General features: G+C 39.6%; 1 protein-coding gene across 8 annotated transcripts in view; it reads right to left on the bottom strand.

Moving 5' to 3' along the window:
• The window catches only part of CTNNA2 (catenin alpha 2), a 1,048,744-nt gene that overhangs the window by 683,228 nt on the left and 342,261 nt on the right, over positions 1-23,255 (bottom strand). For all 8 annotated transcript variants that reach the window (XM_019750020.2, XM_074332253.1, XM_019750019.2 and 5 more), the window contains one exon: positions 8,104-8,307. In XM_019750020.2, the coding sequence (XP_019605579.1) occupies positions 8,104-8,307 (204 nt within the window). The remainder of the gene's footprint in view (positions 1-8,103; positions 8,308-23,255) is intronic.

Genomic DNA, 23,255 nt, shown 5'->3' with positions numbered 1-23,255 from the left:
CTAACAACAGCTTATTCCTCTAACCACTGCCCTGAATTCTAACCCTAAGACCAAAACATACAGAATTGCATTTTGTAGCTGTAGAAGTTGGCCATATTGATAATTTGTCCCAGGCTTAACACTCTTAGAATTTCTGTCTGTCTCCCTGATCTACTGGAGCTGGAGATATCCTCACTTTTAACAGAGGACCCTGGCCTTTCTCTCTCAGAAGCCTAAGGGACCAGGAAAAGGAAGGCAGCTGAGCTACTTACTCACACAAGCAGCTCTGCATCCAACCTCTAACAGCTCAGGGATCTGGTCCTCCTGTTGTCTACCCTTCTGCTTTTCTGAGAGTGCTGTTTCAGACATTGTTCTCCAAGGTCTCTAAAAATCAGCTCATTTCACAAGGGCTCTCATTTATTTGTGTCCTGGCCCTGGCAATAGTCCTGTTCCCAGTATTCCTCTAGGCAGGGCCACACAGCCAGATCTATCTCTGGTGCTCGGGGGCCAGCAGGGGACAACCAGCCCCAAGCCAGACACACCCGATGACACTTTCCTTTACTTTATCTATACTCTTTATCTCCAAAAATCCTCACTGACTTTTACAGCACAGGGCTTTTATCTGAGGTTAATAGAACTGGGAAATAAGAGCACTGAGAGGAAAAAAGGAAGCACACATGACTTTTCCTTTGACACTGAGCTTTCTGGCTGCCACTGTCTCATTTAATCCCCGAATACTTCCATAAAGCGAATTCGCTTACCACTCTACAGCTGAAACCACTGAGGTTCGAGATTCTACCTACTATGTTTTAAGGTCATGTCATTTACAAGTGACAAAACTGGGATTTGAACCTGGATATTGCTGGCTACAAAGCACAGGCTTGTGTCACTGCTACACTATCTATAGTGGGAGATGAGAAAGGCTTCATATAGGAAGGACCATTCCTCGCCAAGGTGACGGTGTATGGGATTGCATTGAGAATTGACCTTGATGATCCAAAGGAAACAAATGTAGTTCAACCCATCTGTCCTGGGATCCTGTAAGCCATTCAATTGTATATCACAAGCTGATAATAAGTAATAGCAAACGTGTACAGCATGATGTACTTTTGAAAAGGCCCAAGTCTCCCACTAGATAACTAACATACCTTGGGTTCAAGACCAAGGAGCTCTACCATGTTCCCACCGGGACTGGATGTTACCTATACCTGTGCTCTATAACTACCCTGGATACTGTGTTCAGATGATGCTAATGTCAGCCAACCACCTGCCAGTTTGGAGTCTCCTCCCAGAGCACTCCCATGCTCTGTGGGATGCTTAAATCTGGCACAGTATCTCTCACCCTCATTATCCACCCCCCCAGGGAATATGTCCCACCAGCATGGCTGGACATTCTCCCGCCACCTATGCCTGAGTCAGTGCCACCCAGCATGCCCATCCATAACACTTCCTTGGCTTTCCGAGATCCCATTACACCAAACTCAGCTGAACCTGATTAGAAAAGGAGTGCAATAATAACCTAAGAAGAAGGAAGATTTTTGAAAAATAAAAGTGTGCATTGTCTTGTAGTAGTCCCGGGGTACTTCTGGGAGTCACACTGAAAACAGCCTTTAAGTGCCCACAAACGGGTACAAATGCTGTAATTCATGGGCAGACATCTCATGCACTATTCAAAGACTTCCCATCCCAAACATATTAATTACTTAGGAAGAACAGATGCAAAGGACAGTGTTACGGCTCATAGAAAGGGTTGGTAACCTAACTGTACTTTTTCAATGTCTAGGCAAGAAATACCAACTTAAAAAGGAATTTAAAAATATGTCTTTTCACGGAGCAAAGTTTTATATGAGAAGCATAATTGTGCAGATGAATTTGAAGCTCAAAGTTAAAACAGATGACACTGAACAAATTTGGAGGCTGAGGATAGAAAGAGGGAGAAGGAAAGATGCAAATAAGGAAAAGGCAAGGAAAACTTTCTTACCACAGGCACCAAATTGGAGGTGTTAGGAAACGTGCCTTTGAATGAAGCTACCAATACCATGAACACAACTTAATTCTCCCTTAAAGTGGAGGGCCATTATGGGCAGATCTGGGCAACACTGGCTCCCACATGTCCCACAAGCATTTTTAAACATTAATTGGTATTCCATTTACACCAACACTTTTAGTAGAGAAACTTATCGGCCAAACTGCCTTCTGTGAATTTCATCCCCTCTTTTACATAATAACTGAAAGGAGAGAAATGAGAAGGCCTAGACAATAACGGAGACAAATTTTATGTTTAACCAATAACTAGCCTTACTCTTAAGTGATAACAACTACTCAGTCTTTTTTCCTACTTTCTGGTCTGGAAGAAATTTGGCAGTATAACAATTTCTATGACAAAGTTCTCTTTCTGATGACATCTTTTCAGAAGTTTTCAATGTCTTTTCTGGGATCCTGGGTTAAATCTAAGTATTGAATTTGTCTATTACTTGTTCTGGACCCCTCTTGGTAGCACTACATATCGCCAACTTGGAGAAATTCTGATATATGAAAGTCAAATTTATACATAAAAAATCAATAAAGTAGAAAAAACACACATATGATCGTTTTAAATAGACACTCAGAGGCATTTAAAATTTCTTTACATACAAAATCTACATTGCACCGAACTTTCAGAGATCCCCATTTAAAGCACAGAAACTGTAAAGCTGTGTCCTCACTTGGTTCCTCAGTCACATTCAGGACTAAATCAGTACTCCAGATTGCCAGCATGCAAGGTCTTCCCTATGTATCTTTTCCAACACTTTTCTGTGAAAATGTTCTCAAAATGATTTGCTTCTACATGAATTATTGCATATTTACATAATAAAATGCTATGCGGCCAGTAAACGTAAGATTAGAGGATGTTTATTGATATGATAATAGATTCACAATATATGAAGGGAAGAAGACAGATTACAAAACACCCTTTACAATTATTCCATTTTTAAACTTAAGGTATAATATACATGTGTGTGGCTGTGTGTGTTTGTGTGTGTGTGTGTGTGTGTGTGTATATGAATATATCACTCATATAACTTAACACTGGAAAGACATATATAAAATGATTAACGATGGTTATCTTTAGGGAACAAGACTATGAGTAAACATTTTCTTCTTTGTTTTTTATTCTTTACAGTGAACATATATTTCTTTTGCACCCCTCCCCCCCAAAAAAAGTTTAAAAGCACCCTATCTGCAGAGCTCCCCTAGCCCTGGGTGTCACTTCACATATTACTCAGATAGTGTTATTTGCTGGAACCTAGTTGTGGTGCGGGTTCCAGAACTGGGCTGGAAATGACCTTTTAAGACCTCATTTCAGACCTCAACCCCTCACAAACAAGATCCCCCAGGAACTCCCTTTATATTAAAGTCCACTCTCTATCAAAGGCTATGACAATGACCCTTCGGGCACTTGTCATATGTGCATTTGTCCCCACAAAGATTTCTCCTCATGAGCTTGTAACGTGTGCTTTACAAAGGTAGTTTACAAATTGTCCCCAGGGATCCACTTAGGTGCTTCAAGAGGTTTGAAAAAAGTTGGATTTAAATATATTGTAAAAATATATTATTTTATTACTTATAAAAATACAATTAAAAAATAACCTGCCACATTTTAACATGGCAGAGACCAGCAAGTCATTATCTGTTGCCACCCGATTCTCTGCCATCATTGTGCAAAGAGTTAAACTTTATTTGTATGACTGTTTAAGAAAATTGCAGTGACACACTAGTCTTGAACAAACAGTCTGGAGCAATGCAGCGTGTCTCTGTGGAGAAAACTAAACAGTGCTACACAGCACACACCCCACAAGGACCAAGCATATCTATCTGCTTATCACATATTGTAACAGACGCCCAACAGTGAACTGTGCACAAAGAAGTAACAATGTAACACGTCTTCTTACAGTTCTGCAGTTAATTCTAGTCCTTAGAATACAAATTACTGTTTTCTAGTCTTTTATGTGTATAAGAATGTGAACCATACTTAGATATTTTAGGTGATAGGACTTTGAAACCAATTTTTTTTCCGACTTAACTCCCTTGTCAAAGTCAATCTGTCTAGTGGAGTACCCAAGCATTGCAAAGTGTGCTATTTATAAATTGTTACTACATCTGAGTAGATCAGAATTTTTTGTGCAACCAAAACCAAATGAAGACATCCACTGAAGATACCATGTTAATGCCGCTGAGATCACTTCAACTGTCATCCACACCGCTCAGTGTCCATTTCATGTTCAGAGAGCAGACTGTTCTTCTCACTGGCTACTTTCTAAGCAAATTTTGTTTCAAATGTGGTCAGAATTTGAACACTTCTATTGCTACCAAGTGCTGGAACCACCATCCTCTCATGAATTATTCCAAGGCCTCCTCATCTGCCTTCCTGCTTTTCTTATCCCTTGTACCCTACGCCCTGTCTACCACACCTAAGTCATGGTATGTTCTGCCTGACACTCTCCAGTAGCCTCTCATCCCATATAAAGGTGCACAAGACAACAGTCTGAGACCTTATAACCCTGCACACCCCATCCCCTGCTATGCTCCACTCGCAACAGTCACGTGACCTTCCCTGTGAAGGTTCCCCAGGCACCCAGGTACCCTTTTCACATTAAGTCACTTGACCTTGCTGCTCCTTGCACCTCCAATGTTCTTTGCTCCTTCATCTCTAGAGATCTTTGACCAAATGTCATCTTCTCAATGAACCCTTTCCAGGCTATCCATGTTCCCTGTCTCCAGGTTTTATACCTCCCCATTTCACTTATCACGGTCTGAGATAATGCTTGCTCAAATTATCCATTGTCTTGTCTCCCCCAATGAGAAGGTAAGCTACATTAGAGCAGACAATTTTGTCTGTTTTGTGCCCCCCTGTATCCCCAGGGGCCGAGAACGGTGCCTGACACAAAGTAGCCAGGCACACTATACATACTTGTTGAATGACTACAACATTCCACATTTAAATCCGTTACAAAATTCTTATCAATAAAATATCACACTTATCATGGGGTCACTTTTAAAATTGTTTTGGTGATTCAAAACAAAAGAGTTTTACTGCCAGAGTAAAAAGCTGTACAAAATTATAAGTTCCAGAGAAAAGTTTATGTCTTCATTACAATTTGGAACTATTTATAGTACGCAGAATAACACTCCAACAGCCAGTTGATGGCGCTACTCAAAAGGTCACACTTCCTTTTGCAAAAGAGTCTCTGCCCATCGGCCTCCACATATGTACAATAAATGATGTTCTAGTTAAAGAGGTATTATTTTTAGGACTCTTTGCACTTTGAGCTACATTATAAACTTCATAAACCAAATTAAGATCACCTAAGACTTTCTTAAAACTATCCCAATCGTCTTTTCCAGCACGACTACAGTCTGATCAGCGTTTTTGCCACATGCATCTGTTCACCCAGCTGTTTCATCTCATACCACAGTTTCTTTCAAGTGCACAATTGTTGCTATATCTTCAAATCACACACACACATTCATTAATTTGAAAAACCTTTGTGGACATATCTAACGGATATCCTATTGAGCTCACTGTAACCATGTGGCTAATCCATGGGTCACGCCACATGCAGACTTCGTTTTCCTAGTCACTTAGTGCACAGCTCTCCTCCCCAGTCTCCATCTCCCTCCATTCATACACTTGGCATGTATATGACTTTAGAACAGCTACACTGACAAGTGAGCTTTATAACTTGACTCTTCATGAGGGACTGATCAAGAGATTTTTAGAATCCAGAAATGTCAGTCATGTCAATTTTATTTATTTTTTTCCTCAGTCTAATGGCTTCTTTATCTTAATGATATTGCCTACCACATCAAGATGAAAAATCTACAGGGTGACAATTTGACAATACCTTTATTTCCAGAGCGTATAATATCGAAGAAGAAATATCTTACAACAGCCTAGGCATGACTCACTAATTTATTGGTGGCTGTTAACTATAACAGACTTTTCAGTCAGGACACAGATTTGTATATGTTTTTATACTACTATGTGGTATATCAAAATAAATATAAATTGATATTGTGGCAGCAGAAATGAGGGCATTGGACACGGATTATGGAGCTCGAATAGCTGCATCCAATTCCACTTTAAAGTCACAAAAGAAGTGTGAAGCCCAAGTCGATTTTACACAGTTTATATAAAAGTCAATAGGAGGTGTTTTATTTCAGCCTTTGATGCTGATGATGCAATGTGAATAGAATTTGCACACTTTGAAATTTAGACACTAAACTCATCTTTGTATCATGGGTAACCATACCAAAGTAGAAACCAAGTTTTCGATAAAAATACAAAACATTCCTGAATCACAAGGTTGTGAACAGAAAAACAAGTACCTGGAGTCAATAAAATACAAAAATCCAACAGCTTGCTGATCTAAATGAGTTTATATGGAAATAAAAAACTTTTACTTGACAGGATTCTAGACACCGAACTGAAAATTACATGTCACACCTGGATCAACTCTTCTTTAATCACATTCTATAATTTCCATTCACAGAAACATGCTTTTGTCCTGATTTATTTACATTGAGATCTTAACCATCAGTGTGATCTCTTCAGTTTCTACTGCCTTCTTTGGCAATAATTCTTCATTGATAGAAATTATCAGCATGTGTTAATATAAAACCAAATTCCACATGCAAGTAATTAGCCTGGTGTTATTCTGTTAAAAGCAACAACAAATAAAACAATACCAGGTTTTGTAAGCATTTGTTTTTGTTAAATCCGCTATTCAAATGATTCCCTCACGGTGGGAGACAAGGCAAACAACATTTCTGGCTTTACCCTGCATCGCACTGTAGACCCAAATCATAGAAAGTGTTGGCCATCCCAGGTCCTACAGAGAGGTCCTCATAAGCAGCTGGGCACCCCGTGAGGCATCCACACCTTAATCTTTGTGTGCTAAAAACGAACAAGTCTTCCGAAATCAAAGCATCTGAAGGTTCACGAAAAGGAAACAGAGTTTGCTTTTTAGTTTGTAGCACAGTCTACATCTTTTCCTTTGCCAGCTCCAAGTTCTCTGGAGAGTCTGGCAGGAGCTGCACTGTTCTATCAATGCTGACTCCTGGCTCGACCCATGGGCTGCAGGTGAGTTAGGGATACGAGCTGTAATAATAACCTGGGTGGAGGGAGAGACATGGGTTGGCTGCTTCATCTCAGCATGGCCTCAGGGTGTTCTAACAGGCCCAGCGTGGCCTTCAGGAGCTGTGAGCAGAGTTTCAGTCCCCTACCTGAGCAGTACATAGGGCATTCCTTCAACATGTAATGCCAAGACCTCACTTTACCTACACGTTTCCTAAATTCTCTCAAACCCAGGAGTTCAGCACAGCAGTATCTTTCATGGTTGCAAGCTCTGGGCATCCATAACAGCCCCTCAGCTGAATGCATGTAGCAAATCAACGCAAACATAATTCAGTGTCTTTCAAAGCAAAGAATATAGATTTCACCTCCTTCCTGTAGTTTTCCGGTATACAAGAAATGGCCACTGTATAATTGTGATGGAGGACAGCTATTATCCATGCTACACGTACAAGTAGATACCACCATTCCCCATTTGAAAACTTGGAGCCTCACTCTTGCAAGAATTTCTAATTGGACAACAAATCACTACAGTTTCTCCAAGTTGTACTGCAGTTAGAACATTTCCACCTCCACCAACTCTGCACACACATTTAAAACCCATTGTACTTATTAACGCCTATTAGGAATGAAGACTAGTATCTGTAGCCAGACTCTGCTTTGACAGCGCCCTCTGTGAAAGACGACGTTAGTATATCCTCAGTTATTTCCATCAACCATCCCCTTTCAGCAACTGAAACCTTACCTACTTCAAAGGCCAGCCACTACGAGGACCAAAGACTCAAGTCAAAGGCGAAAGTTTTCCTTAAAAGAGCTTACACTCCGCAAATCGCTTCCATACCAAAATACATCCTGAGAGGATATCAGACTCCCCCAAAGCCGTCCTATGGTTTCCTGTGACCTTCTTTGGGGGACACCTGTCCTCTTTTCACGCTATGCATCTTTCCAAGAGCCATCAGAAGGCGCACGGGGTCCGACCGCGACGTGAGCGCGGAGGGCCCAGGACTTACGTTATTCATGTACTCGCTGAGCAGGTCCTGCAGCGCCTGCCGCACGGCGTTGCACTCGGCCACGATCCTCTCGCGCCGGTCGTCTCGCGTGCAGGAGGAGTCGGCCATGAGCGCGGCGCCGCTGATGATGCTCTCCAGCCTTTCTTCCAGGGATGGCCGGAACCTGGCTTCGCTGAAGGTCATGGGATCCAGGATAATCTTATTCTGAAAGCAGTGCAATAATAATAATAATAGATCAGCAGAGAAGAGACAACTGCCTTTGTACCCAGTGTCCTAAACCCGGAATACCCGAGGCAAGGACAAGACTCTCTGTGGAGAAGAAACTGGTTACTTAGACAAATCCTTGACAAAGTATCAACTTTCTGTAAGATAGGGTGCCCTAAATCTAATCCTCAGGGAGAAAACAGCACATCTCATTTGAAGAATGTGTTCTAGGCAAAAGCTATCTCAATGGAAGAGTTTTCAAATGAGATTGTGATACTGGCTTGGCATTTTTTTTTTTTTAAATGTGTGGCCTTCAAGGAAAGCCCATTTCAGTGCAGCACTTGGGGGATCATGGGAAGATTGTAGAGCCCCGGAGCTAGAACATGATATGTAATCAATATTTAGGCTACATTAGTGGTGACTGCTGTACACATGACATCTGCCTCAGGAGAAGGGGAGAACCCCATGACAGGGGTTCCAACAGCATCCAATAGGCATATTCAGCACAGGTTACTTCGTACTAGGAACCAATATCTTTTGCATAAAAACTTGTGTTCTACAAAAGGATTCACAATGTGTGTGCATGTGTGTGTGCGTGTGGGATTTGCATCCATTACCTGACAGTGTCCTGACAGAGATACTAAGGAGATTGAAGGAGACTAGATAAAGGGAAAAATTGAGATAGTTCCTAAAAGGAAGGTGTCACAGTGGATTTAAGCTTAGTTTTGCCCCCTGCTAAGTCTGAGGGGCCTGGAAACATGCAGGCACAGGTATCCAGGAGTGGGAAGAAATATGCATCCAGAATTCAGGACATGCAACAGCCTGTATAAAGACCTGGAAACTATATCAGGGGGATTTGGACACAAGGTAGTGAATGGTATACTAGGAAAGCGAATGAGAATAGCAGACCAAAGTAGACCCAATTAATATCAATTTCCAAGGGTATGCAGAAGGGTAAGAATCAAATAAGAAATAAGATACATAGAGGGATAGGAGAGCAACCTGAATATTATTCCCAGCAAGTCAAGGGAGCAGAAAGACTGATAAAGTGTGTGATAACTAATTGCATGAGATAGGCAATGCTGACTTTGTCCAAAGGCTGGTTTCCACTGGGAACCCCTTTTTTGCTCAAAACAAGGAACAAGGTTAACCAAAGTGGAATGTCCTGCTGCAGAAAATGGAATGCTCATCTTCATTGGACATGCACTCTCAACGGTCCAAGGATCAGAGTGGTGGTGATAGATCAAATGGTCCTCCAGCTCTAGGACCCTATGGTGGGACTGCCATTCCTTAGTGTTCCCTTTTATGTTCCTTATTCCTTTAACATTTGTCAAGTGTGTGTGTGTGTGTGTGTGTGTGTGTGTGAGAGAGAGAGAGAGAGAGACAAAATGTATCTATCTACAAATAGAAAAGCAAATGAGAGTAGGTAGTTACACTTCTGCCAATCTGTCACCAGTTCTGTACCTACTATGTGCCTATGAGAATACTTAGTGCTAAAAAGAGGCTGGAAGGAATAAAAGACACTTGTGTGATTTTTTTTTCCTAATGGAATATAACATAACTTCTTAGTAATTACAAAATAGGTCTGAACTAGGTACTCTGGGAAGGTTTGCCTTACCTCTCCAAAGCATCCCAAGGTGTTTGCTGAAAGCTATACTCGAAGCATCTGAGCCTCTAATTATTGTGAAAATATCAATCTCCATTGTAGAGATCTTTTCAGCACAAGGACTATGAACTCCTGAGGACTGATTTCAAGCAGGTGACAACTTAGAAAAAGAGAAGCACCCACTAAACACAGACGAGGTCGGAGGTCCACTGGAATCTTGGATTTCCTAGGAAACTACTCATTGGTCAAAGCTCCCTCTATAGTTTAAAGAGCACATGAGTGTGTGCAAACAGGAGCTAAACTATTCTGTGGCAGATTTGAGCATGAAGATCACCTTCCCATCTGCGCTCTCTTAGATCTTAGAAAGATGATTTTTTCTTAACTCAGAATGGTGGTATTCAGATGCTGTCCTTTGGACCTTAGTTATCCTCCAAATAGTGTCAGAAAATCATGCAGAGACCTATGGACAATGGATGTCTTTGCAGGGTGTATCATTACAGGTGAAATTCCCAAAGGACAGCTGAGGGGAGCACAGGTGTCCCACTATATCTGCTATCTGTGGTAGAGCTGTGTCTGCAATGACTCTTCCAAGTAGGATCCATTTGAATTCTCTCTTTCTCGCCCTATTTTTCCTTTCTACTGCTTTTCAGTTGATGCATTTATGATAATTTTTTAACATGTAACATGCATAACTATTGATACTCTAATTAAAGAAACACCTGATCAAAATATATTTAGACTATTTTCCTTTATAAAGATTACTGATTTTCAAAGAACCCTTTTACAGAAACTCACATTATCATAACACATAATGAAAATTAGTTGTTCTGCTTTGAGGTTTCAGGAGACTAAAGAATCATATATTGGCTGCTTATTACACTTTTGGACTAAAAATATAAAGAAGTGCCAATTTGATAGAAACACACTGAGGTACATTTGAACTCTGTAATAGGGCTATTGTAAAACAGTTTCTCTGTAGAACAGAGGAAAATGTACTACTGTCATTAGAACATTATTTCCTAAATTATTTTCCATGGAACATTGAGCTTAGAGATGTAATGTTTTGAAGAAAAAATAAGTTTTGTGGCCAAATATGCTTTGAAAATCCTGCATGGCCCAGAGCAAATTATCACCTGAAATGCTCTGGGGAGTTCTGCATTAAAGAAGTAAGTTTACTGCAGCAGTCCTCAAACCTGTTTGAGTATAGAGAGGGTCCCCTTTAAAAGACATGCATTATCTGTGACAACCAAAGGAACACACTTTGGGAAAGGTGACGAGAGAGAATTTGCAGTGTTAGCTGAATTAGCTTCCTATCTGCCACTGCCCGGGACTGTCAGGAAAGTAAATGCACTGAAACTGAGCTTACAAAACTCTACATACAAGTTACACTATTCATCACATTTCTAATGGAATTATTCATTATTTATAGATCACAGGGGGAAAGCTTTTTTAAAAAATCTCCCTGGAAAAGAAATAATAAATTTACAATATTCCAATCTATATCTGTGGTGGAGATAGAGAGCATTGCAATGATGGATGGAAAGGCTGGAGGGGAGAAGCCACTCAGGGGAGAGGAAACGCATAAAGATAAAGAGCAGTGCACATATACCTCTGTGTGTGTGTGTGTGTGTGTGTGTGTGTGCGTGTGCGTGTGTGCACGCGCAGAGACCTGGCTAGATCTCAAACAGGCTTTAGGAAATAAGAAGAGAGTAAGAAAACAAACAAAAAACAAACAACAACAAAAGGAAACCAAAGCAAGGCAGGGGCTTAGAAGATTGCAGTTGCTTAAGAAATAGGGGAAAAAACCAACAACTCCTGGAGATGAACCCTGAGCATGACATAGAGAATCAAAGCCAATGTGGAGTGAAGGAGGAGTATTTGCTTCTGCGTTACTTGGGAGTGACTTGAAAAAGAAACACCTAAGCAGGTTCTCTCTGCTAGCACACTTCAGGGTCATTTCAGATCAGCAAACAGATCTCCTCCTTTTACTGCATCCGTGGGCTCAGCCTGGCCTCACATCTCTGTGCAGCTGCCCTCTACTGGCGGGAAGGGGCGCGGCAGCGGCAGCGGCAGCGGCGTCCAGGAGCAAAACTCCTCTCCCTCCTTGGTCACTGAGGGAATGTTTCAAGTTTGTAACATGCTAGCCATGAAACAAAGAAAGGCGAAGGCCAAGGCCTGTCTCTCCCTTTAAGACAAAAGTGTAGTCCTGCAAGACGACTTAATGCTGTTCCCAACTCTACTGACTTATTTAATCCCCTGAGATTTTACATTTTAAATATCTAAGTCTGTCTGCATTCTTAAAGCCCATTCAATTTTTTGTCTTTCTGATCTTTCTGTTCCATCTTATATTGTCATTCTAGTTCATTTGAAAATCGTGGACCTACATTTCCTACTTCATATTTTTTCTTCTTTTTAAAAATATTTTAAATTTTTTGTCTATTTTCATTGTGCTTATTTGACTTGCATACTTTGTGTTTTATAACTTTTACTTATCCTATGTTTTAATTATATCTTTACTTTAAAAAAATATTATTTTCATTCTAACAGTTTATGGAGTGGCACTTGGACGGCATGGCTTGAAAGACAGTAACCACTATAATTCATCTCCAAGCAAAGGAGTCTAGGATTCCAACCTGCCATCCAGTCAGTGCTGTAATGGTCGCTCTAGTCCTACATAACTGATCTCCCATTGTTTCCCATACTGAACTCTACAATAAATTTACCTTAAACTAAATCAGTAGACCCTATAGTTCAAGACTACCTCCCAGAATAATACATTTACCTGTACTCACTGCACATACAATTGTTACAAGAGCACTGCTTTTAAATCACACCTGTCATCAATTTTCTCTACAAGGAGTTATGTGATCTAAAAGTTCAGGATAATTACAGAACATTGTGTTATGCATGATGCAGGCTCTGATACAATAGGAGGCAATAGATAGACCTCTGTAAAAGCATTATAAATGGGTTGAGAGGTCCACAATTCTGTGTCCTTGATACTACTGTCTCCATCTTATTGAAGAGGATAACGATGTCAGAGATGTTGTCCCATGGTCATTCAACCAAGAAATGAGGGCACCAGGATTTGAACACAGGTCTTTTGACTTTCAGCCCAGTGTACCTTCCACTGTATCAGACTGCACACATTCAGTTGAAATGAGCCTAATAAATTACAATTATTAATACATATCTCTTCCAAAACCAAAACCAAACCAAAACAAACAAACTATGGAACTCTCCTAAATCAAATATAATGGCATAAGTGTCACCTGTCACACTGTGTTCTTCTCTGTCACCTGGATCAGCTTGCCCTTCAAATGGGTGCTGGAGAGTATAGACATTCAGTCAACAAACGGGTACCAGTTAAGTGGGCGTCTCAGAGCACAGACTGAATAATCCTTTACTTCAACAGGTTCACTGGCTAGTCAAAAACAAAAACATATACAACCAACTGTAATTTGGAAAATATACCGATGATGTTAAGGAATAACTGAGTGAGGGCAATTTGCACAGTTGGGAGGTGGGGTATACAGAAATATTTCCTGAGACAATTACTCCTCAGCTATGATTTCAAGAGCAACAAAATAATTAGCCAAGCAAAGTCAGGGGCAGAAAGAGGCAATGCAGACAAAAGTGGGAACAAATGCATGGAGGTGAGAGAGAACACGGTATAAGAAGAGTATTTATTACAAGAGGTTTATTGAAGCTGAAGTGGAAAATGTGAAGTCACAAGTATGGACATGCCTCCTTTGAGAGAAACTTTCATATGAGCATAGTTAACCGATCTTCTCCACCTGCAATACCTGTAAAACCACCACAGCATCACAAGGCCACACTTGACCCAGGGACCCCTGTCAATCCCTGAGCAGAGGCAGACCACTCCTGTCCAGTGGGGACTTCTCCAACAAGGGAACTCCGCTCCTGCTCTGGACTCCCCACGGGCCTGACTGAGGCTTTCTCAGATCTATGCTGGGGCTCTTCCCACAACAATCCTCTTTCCTTCTTGCTCTCTTTTTATAACTGTTTGACCTGCACTTCAGTCAAAAAGCTCTCTTAGCTTATCTCTGCTGCCTCTCTCCTCCTCTATCCTTCACAGGCAATTAATTACTCCTTACACATCTAATCCCATCTATCCTGGCATTTGATTCTCCAAGGACCTGAAGGGACAAAAAAAGGAATAGAAGACACTCGGTGAGGAGAGCAACAGCCATGTCCCAAAGAGATTTCTATTCCTTGTTAAGAAGCTTTCACTCAGTGAACTCCTATTTAGACAATGAAGAATTATCAAGAGTTTAGAAAGTAGAAGTGGCACAATCCTGTCTGGTTTTAGACACTTTCCTCTGGCAGGTAGGGAAGTTAACTTTGGCAGGACTAGAAGCGGAAGGCAGGGGAGCAATCACCAAGCCTTCAGAGCCTGGAAGAAAGATGGGAGAGAACAAGATTGTGTTTGTACAGGGAAAGACGAGGACACATATTGGGACACATTAAGAATGTCAACCTGCAAACTTCAGAGATATATAGGCTATGAGAATGAAAAAGGAGTCAAAGATAAAACCTAAATTTCTAGCGTGAGCAGCATCAACAATGCAGGTGTTGGCAAGCTCAATCTTAGTTGTCAGCCTCCTGTTTCGTAAATAAATTTTATTAGAATGCAGACCCATTCATTTACATACCATCTATGGCTCTTTTCACCCCACAATGGCAGAGTTGAAAAGTTAGGACAGAGACTGTATGGCCCATAAAGCTTGGAATATTTGCTTTTGGCCCTTGAAAAAAATGTTGCTGACCTTGAACGACTGTGATAGATGAAGAAGAGCAGGTTTAAATTCATTTAAATGCCTCTGATTCATTTAAGTAGAAAAGGCTGGTGGACAGTTGATTAAAAGTGCATAAAAATAGGCCAGGTATAAAGATTTGGAAGGATGAGAATAAACACAGATATGGAAGCCATGAGAATGGATGTGATTCCCAAAAAGAAATAACAGGATGAGGAGAGTAGTGAGCTCAAGACACAACACTAGGAAACCCTCAATGTGTAACAGAGAAAGAGCCCACCACCAGTGACATGGTAAAGAATGGTCAGAGAGATCTGACTGGACCCAGGAGATTTCATGGCCATAGTGAACAAGGAAGAACAGCAGGGAATTCTACAAAGAGGGCAAATAAGTCAAGACTGAAAATGTCCACTGAATTTGGATGCTAGGAAGTTGCTGACAATCGTGGCTTATGTGTGTACTATACTTATTTATTTATACATATTTTAATCAAAAAGCCACGTCAGACTCGAAGGAGAATAGAAACAATCTGATGTTGAGATAAAAATATTTTCAAATTCATAAAAAATTATTAACATTTTTTTTCCTGGAGATTCCAAAAAATACCACTAGAAAAAATAAGTAAGTAAATGGTATTCAAATTAGAAAGAAGATAAAACTAGAGTTGACACTTGAACAACATGGGTTTGAACTGCATAGGGTCAACTTATATGTGGATTTGAAAAACAAAAAAGGATTGGCCTTCTGTATCCACAGGTTTTGTACCCACAGATTCAATTCAATCAACCCAGGATCGAGAACAGTATTTTCGGTCCACAGTTGTGAATCCACGGATGCAGAGGGCCGACTGTATGCGTTGTTCTGTGCCATTTTGCATAAGGGACTTGAGCATCTTTGGATTTTGGCACCTACAGTGAGGGGGAGGGGCGTGTCCTGGAACCAGTTCCCTGTGGATAATAAGGGCTGACTGTATTTTGGATTGCAGATGTTAACAGCTGTTTACTTGGAAAAAATCAGAATCAACTAAAAAACTACTAAAAAATATGTTTTTTTTTTCAATGTGGCACTTAAATTCATATGCAACATCAATCGCCTTCATACATTCAAAGAATATCACATTGGAAGACCAAATTTACCATAATAGGAATTGCAAAACAAAATACACAGTAAAACACCCCTAGATGTCAACTAGATATAGCAAGAAACATGCTCAGACAGATGAGTCATTACCCAGGCACACAGTCTGAGCAAAGGGCAGAGCTGGAATGGGGATGCATGCCCATAGTCCAGAGTCCACAATCCAGGTACGACACTACATGGTTTTCCTCATGCATCTTTCTACATGCACGATGCTAATGACCACGAGAAACTTAATGGAACAGCTATTTTTTTTTTTGGTTCCTTCTCAAACACTAAAGCATCGTCTCAAACACTAGTACATCATTCTTTCATACTTTAAGAAGGGATGAAAAACAGTGAACAATGACCAGAGAAAAAATATCTAAAATGCTACTTTATCCTATTTTTAATTTCTCACCTGTTTTAAACCGGTCAACAGGAATTATAATATACATTTTCTACCAAGAAAAACAAATATATATTAGTCTTTCTTTGGCTAGGAATTAACCATCTTAAAGCTGAATCTGTAATTGTACTCAAAGCAGTAATTGAGCAAGATGGCATACCAGCTAAGGTGTAGAGCAGACAGCAATATGTTCAATTACAGTTATGTCGGTGGAAGACCCCAGCATACATATGACACTAGTGGAGTGTTTTATACCCACAGATTAAGTTCCCAAGATGCTTCACACACAGTGAAAAAGGTGAAGCTTTTTTTCATTAGTAGCCAAGAAACTGCTTGTTAAAGATTGGGAGAAAATCATATTATCTTTAGAATTTATGGTTTTCATCATTAGTTAAACCCTTTGGAGAACTACTTAGTCATCTCCAATGTATGCAACGTTTTCAAAATGTCAAGAAAGACACTGAAGAAAACAATTTGATACCATAAAGTGTGGACTGATTTAATCATTTGTTTTCACAAACCTAATCTTGTGAACGTGGAAAAAGCAAATGCTAGTGGTATGAGAGAGTTCTGTGGTTTTCCTTGTTGTTTGTGACTACCCTGTAAGATAAATGCACCCTAGATTTTTACTACCTTCATTGTTCAGCATAGCAACTAAGGAAAATAATAAATGTGCTACTCTAGCTCTTAAATACCAGTTCTTCACCACCTGTTGTCCAACATAACTATTTTGAATCAAACAAGCAGCAGAAAGAATAAATGTCAACATGCCCTTGTCCAGTCATTCACTGTCATGTTTTTTAAAGATCTAAAAAAAAAAAAAAAAACTCAAAGAGGAAGGTAACATTAATCAAACTCATTCCTCTAAAGGAATACGTGTACGTCATTTTGACATGGCATAATTAAAGCGATGAAAAACAAAACCTAAATGACAATGCATTTTTAACTGACAGAATGTTTCTCCTTTTATCATTCCGAGCTTTACTCAGGAATAGGCAACAATGTGCATATGTCTCCACATCCTTTCTTTCATACCTTTATCATCAACCCATCCTCCTATTTACCTCTGTAGCTTTAAATTGTGTGGTCTGCCCTGTCTTGGAGTATAACTGATTAGGTTTTATTTCACTGGTACCACAGCCTTCTTTCTCTCAAGTATAAAATTCAAAAGTCCTTCTGTGTCTTGCTACATGAAGAAGGAGTACGAGGGTGTGTGATCTGGAGGTGAGACTGCCTTAGCTGACGTGAAAGCTGCAGCTGACTGAGCATGCCTCAAGAAACCCAATCTTTGGTTTAGCTTAGCGTTTCATGCTGCCTGGCCTAGGTCACAAAAAGCTGCATAGTCCCAGTGGGATCAAGGTTTGCTAAGGCATTAAATTGTATTTATTGCATTATTTTGCTGCATTGATACAATCCAAAACAAAATATAGATAAGTTTGAGGAATAGCTACTGATTATTCACTACAGTGTCTTTTAAAAAAACATCTGTTATCCATTTAAAAATACCTCACTAGTGACCCCGGAGACACTCTCTCCCAGCTCCCCATTAAAATGTCTATAGATGGAGGAAAAAAATGGAATTTTACAGCACAGAAAATTGAAAATAAAAGACATCTACTAACAATGAGGCACTATCATAATCCTAGCTCTAAGAGCTTTAGACACTTATTTTAAAGACTAAAGTCTGAAATAAAAGCATAAATCAAGACCATTAAAAAAAATAAATGAGGTATCTAAATCAAAAGCATACTATCTGTTCAGTTTTTTTAAACACTTATTTTCCCTGTAGTGTATCAATAATTAACACAATTTCATCTTTCTCATTCTGTGCCAAGGTCTCCCAATGAGAATCTTTCTATCTTTACTGAAAGGTTTCCCTTAGCCTAATTGGGGTAACATTTGGAGTGGAAAATACTAAGGATATTGAGTTTTAATCATCCATTTTTTAAAAAATAAATTTTATTGGGGAATGTTGGGGAGCAGTGTGTTTCTCCAGCGCCCATCAGCTCCAAGTTGCTCCTTCAATCTAGCTATGGAGGGCGCAGCTCACTCGACCATGCGGGAATCAACCAGCAACCCTGTTGTTCAGAACTCCTGCTCTAACCAACTGAGCCACCCAGTCGTCCCACATCCATTTTTTTATTGAGCTACAGAAAAAATGCTAACCTCCATTTTAGAGTTGCCTTAAGTTTTAAAACTTAAGTTGCTTTAAGTATCTTATCTTACTTCTCAGGCATATACTGAAAAATAAATTATTATTCATAATAACTTAAGTGGATAAATGGCATAATTTAAAAAAATAATTATGCCATGTATCCACTTAAGTTATTATTTATATTCAAACAGTTCAGTTTAATCAGAAATAAATGATACAGATGGCTTATATAGCTATATACAGATAATTATATAGCATTTTTTATTCTTAGATATTTAGTATTTTCTTAAAAAGAGAAATCTGTCAAAGCCCACATTAATTTCATTTGAGAGGAGAAACTGCTATTTAAGACAGTTATTTACCAAAGGTAATGGATAAAAAAATCTAGGTGAGAAAGTCCAGCTCTGGGATGTCCCTCCTAGCTGGTGTGATCCAGTGGAAGCTGGTTTCATTTTCCCTAATTCCACCACCTTTGCGGGGGTTGCTGAGTTGCTGTGGGACATTTCCTGAACATAATCTCAAACTCTGACATGGATACTGGTTCACAGCTAAACACAGGAAAACAGGACAGAGGCAATCACCCTCAGCTTTACATTATGGATTAATCAGAAAGCAAGTGTCCAGAATACATTTCGTCAAATCAAGTCTTTAGAGGGTTAAAAAAAGAAATCTTGTTTTACTCTCTTGCTGAGAATACTGTCACATTATCTCATCACTGCCCTTGAACTTTCTATGTTATTGACCACCTTTTCTGTTGTGTTCACCCTCTTCGACCTCTGTGTGGTGCTTAACAAAATTTAAAACCATCCGTTCTTTAAGTCTCACTGCCCTTCACAAGACCTTGCTTTCCTGTGGTTCTCCTTGTACCACTCTGATGTCGTCTTCTCCCTTCTTTTCCCCAGTTCTTCTTCCTTGATCTACCCCGGTAGTTGGTATTTCTCAAGGTCCTGCTCTTTCTCCTCAGAAGGTCTCTGAATACCCTCTTTCTTGGAGAGCTCATCTACTTGCATGCCTCATCCATCACCTGCTCATGAACACAAACTCCAGTTCCATGTCCAGTCCTGACGCTCTTGAGGCCCAGCCCCACATCTACAGCTGTGTATTGGACATAGCCAGCTGGAGGTCCCATCACCACCTCGAATATATCGTGTATAAGAATGAACTTTTCATCTTCCTCCAGAGCCTAACATCCTCATTTGAATGGACGAAAAACAGAAGCAGGAAGAAAATGGGAACCCATAATCTCACTTCATTCTCCTAGGACACTAATAGGGAATTAGAACCAGTGAGAAGCCCTACTTTACAAATGAAGGAAGAGTGGCTCACACAAGTAAGTAACTTGCTGAAGACCACACTGAAAACCTTGAAGAGTTTTTCTGATGCCAAAACCCATCCACTTGTAGCCTCATTCTCTCAAGTTATTATGTTGAAAAATCAAGCATCAAGATAATCTAGGATCAGGTGTAAAATAGTACAGGGTTGGTTGGATGGCTTGGATTAGAATTCTGGCTCCAACTCCTAGCTATAACTTCCAGCTGAATAGGTTGCTTAAATGATGAGTGTCTCGGTTTCCTCATTTGAACAGCAGGAATATCATCAGTATCTATACTATAGGGTTGCTGAGAAAACTAAATAAGATAATACATGCAAAGAGCTTAGAATAGTATATGACACATAGAAGTAATAGATATTAACAATGAAGTCATTTGAAATAGCCCTTTTCAATATTTTATTTTATGTTTTCATTTTCATTCCATCCTCCACCTCTTATTCATGCCATTATAACCTCCCATTTACGCAATCATCAAGACTATAAATTGACTTCCTTTCTTCTATAATTTATTTTTTTCCTAACAGACTATTCTTAAACTTCTGTTTAATCACACTACTTTGCTGACCCAAAATTGTCAGTGGCTCCCCAACTATAATCACCCACTACCTGACAATTTATAGATGCTGCAATCTTACCTACTGGTTTTCCCCTTCTATTTCTATCATTCCTGTTGTAAGACACACAATTCCCTATGGAACTAAGCAATGGATTGCATTTTTCATCTATCCCTCAGAATTGAGACATCATTTTTAGCAAGCATAGCCTAAAGAAATAAAAGCTCACATCTATTCCACTTCATGTTTAAGATGCCTTCAGAAGTACTGGTAATCTGATACCAATGCCTGCCTCTCGAAGGTCACCTCCCAGGAATATCCTCATAAACCCCTGGTTCCAGCCAAAATGGTCTTTACTGCCTCACCTCACGCCACTTCAGTCGGTTTCATGGGTTACTGTGGTATAAATTCTTCTCCATTGAGTATTTCCATACCTTACTCCCTGCTGCTATCTCTGAAGCCCTTGTTGACCCTACTCAGGGAAGACTATCTTCAACTCTGTGTACCAGCCTCTCTTATAGGTCCTGTTATTGAACTCCTTGTAACTTGTCATCGAGTTTACGCATTGGGCTCTTGTCCCATGTCCCCATGCACTGTTAGTAGTATGTGAGTGAGTGTGTGTGTGTTGGGGTTGAGAGGAAGGAGAGGAAATCACCTATTAAAATGTATTCCTACACTTTGGTATATAGTCTACTGCACCCAGCAGAGTGCTTCTCACATAAGGAGCTGGTAAATATTTGCTGATTAGCAGAGTTAGGGTTCATAAACAAAAGTGTCCTGCTTCCAAATTGTATCAAAAGGCTTCTGGAGCACAATAGGACACCACAGTGAACTTGGTATTTGCAGATGAATACATGGGGGTGGCCCTTCAGTTAGGGACCCACATTTTGGTCGACAATGCTATTTGATGTGGCTCAGTGAGCTTGAGACTCAGAACTACCAGGGTGGAGCACATCACCTATCATGATGACAAACATTACTACTGCTTTCAGTGTGAGGCAGGCTAGCTGAAGCAGCCAAATCCTCTGGTTGGTTAACCACCACTAAAAGATCCTTGGTCGTGATTTGCCTATTAAAAAAAAGAATTATTGTACATTTCCATACAGTGTAAGCTAAACCAATAGGCATTTGCAACATGTGCATTTAAGTAGGGAGTGTGTGTATCTGAAGAGGGGAGTGTTTTGAAAGCAAAAATAAATGAAGATAGGACATGAATTAGTTACTTCCAGGATTATCAATGCTTGAAAATAATTTTTAAGTTTTGTAATAGGAGAAACAAACTTTTTACCCAAGAAATTATTTACTCTATGTCTTTGATTTGGAATGTTAAATGATCCATTTAAAATGGAAAGTCAATTTATATTTCTCAGAAGCAATTATGACTTAATTGCTGTTATCAACCTAATAAATTACTAGGTGATTTTCACAAACTGGTTATACACTCAAATTTCATGTCTGATGAAAGAATAATTGTATCAATAGTCTGCAAATATGAAAGGGAAATTGGTTCATTGGCCACAAGGGAAATTCATACACCTTGAGTGTAAACTCATCTATCTTTTTCTGTCTATTTTTAAGCAGGCAAATTAAAGTGGGAAAGAAACAGTTTGTGTCTCACAGGAATAATGTGCAACATGTTAATTGGTTTTCAAGAAGCCTAACATGACTTGAAAAACATTCTTCGTGCTTAATGAGAATGTCACGTTCTCCTCTGAATTCTAGATTTTGATGTATGTCTGTTGATGATGATTCAAATTATATAGATTCTTTGTATTAATACTGGAAAACTGACACCTGGAAAGGGTTAACCCAACCAAGAAGATAATGGATGCCCAATGGAACATAATACAATGTTCATGAAGACATGGAATGTCTATTGTGGAGAAGATGATATGGCATATGACAAAAATTCAGAATGCCAAGAAGAACTTAAGAATAAACTAGATAGCCACTAAGATCAAAGCCGAGAGAATATTCATTTATGTATTTATTCAGCAAACATTTACTTTATGTCTATGTGCTAACTGTGTATATAAGAGTATGAATGAGACCTGGTCTCTCTCCTCCTGGTGCTCACATCAGAGAGACTAAAACTGGAAACAGAACAATGTTTAATGCTAATATGCACAAAATATAATCATGACATAGAAGGAATAGTGGTTCAGTTACTGGGAGAACTGGGAAAGTTTCAAAAAATAAGTTACCTCAGTAAGGGTAAATATAAATTTACTAGGAGAGAGAGAGAAGTTCAGACAGAGGAAATACCATGAAGGGTAACGTAAATGAAACAGCAATTGTGCATCTTAAGAATAATGAATAGTTAATTGTGGCAGAACATTAAATGAAAGGTGAGAAAAAGGAAGATATGAGATGAGAGGGGTAGTCAAGGACCTACTGAAATGATTTGATGCCATGCTAAGTAAGAACTTTAAAGTTTATCCTAAAGATAGAATTTCATTGGTGAATAATACATAACATTTGACTTGCATTTTGGAAAAGCCAGACTGGCAGAAATGATGGAATATAGGGGGAAGAAGTTGGGAGGGGGGCAGGGTAACCAGATAGGAAGTAATAGCAATGATCCAGACAAAAATTTACAGTCTGAATAAATCAGCCGTCATAAAGATGAAGGTGAAAGGACCAAGTCAAGAGTTGTAAAAGGAACTAAGCTTACAGGATTTCAAGATTAACTGGAGAAGTGGATAAGACTGTTTTCTAGATTGAATGGCTACATTCAAAATGGTAGTTCCTTGAGCTAGAACAAGAAACACAAGAAGAACAAAGGTTCTTACCAGAGGAACAAAACATTAGATTTGGTTTGAGAACTTTCAAGTGCTATGTAGAAATCATCCAAATTAACATGTCACAAATACAGCTGGACACAGTTCTGGAGCACAGGAGAGATGTTAGGACTAGAGAAACAGATGTGAAGTACCTGGGATCCCACCAAACGAGGCCCTTTAAGTGAGAATCAAATGGGCCATATATAGGTAACAG

The sequence above is a fragment of the Rhinolophus sinicus genome, linkage group LG05 (genome assembly GCF_036562045.2).
Source record: "Rhinolophus sinicus isolate RSC01 linkage group LG05, ASM3656204v1, whole genome shotgun sequence".
Lineage (NCBI taxonomy): Eukaryota > Metazoa > Chordata > Mammalia > Chiroptera > Rhinolophidae > Rhinolophus > Rhinolophus sinicus.
The sequence above is the reverse complement of the archived record's forward strand: the minus strand, read 5'-3'. Positions and strand labels throughout refer to the sequence as shown.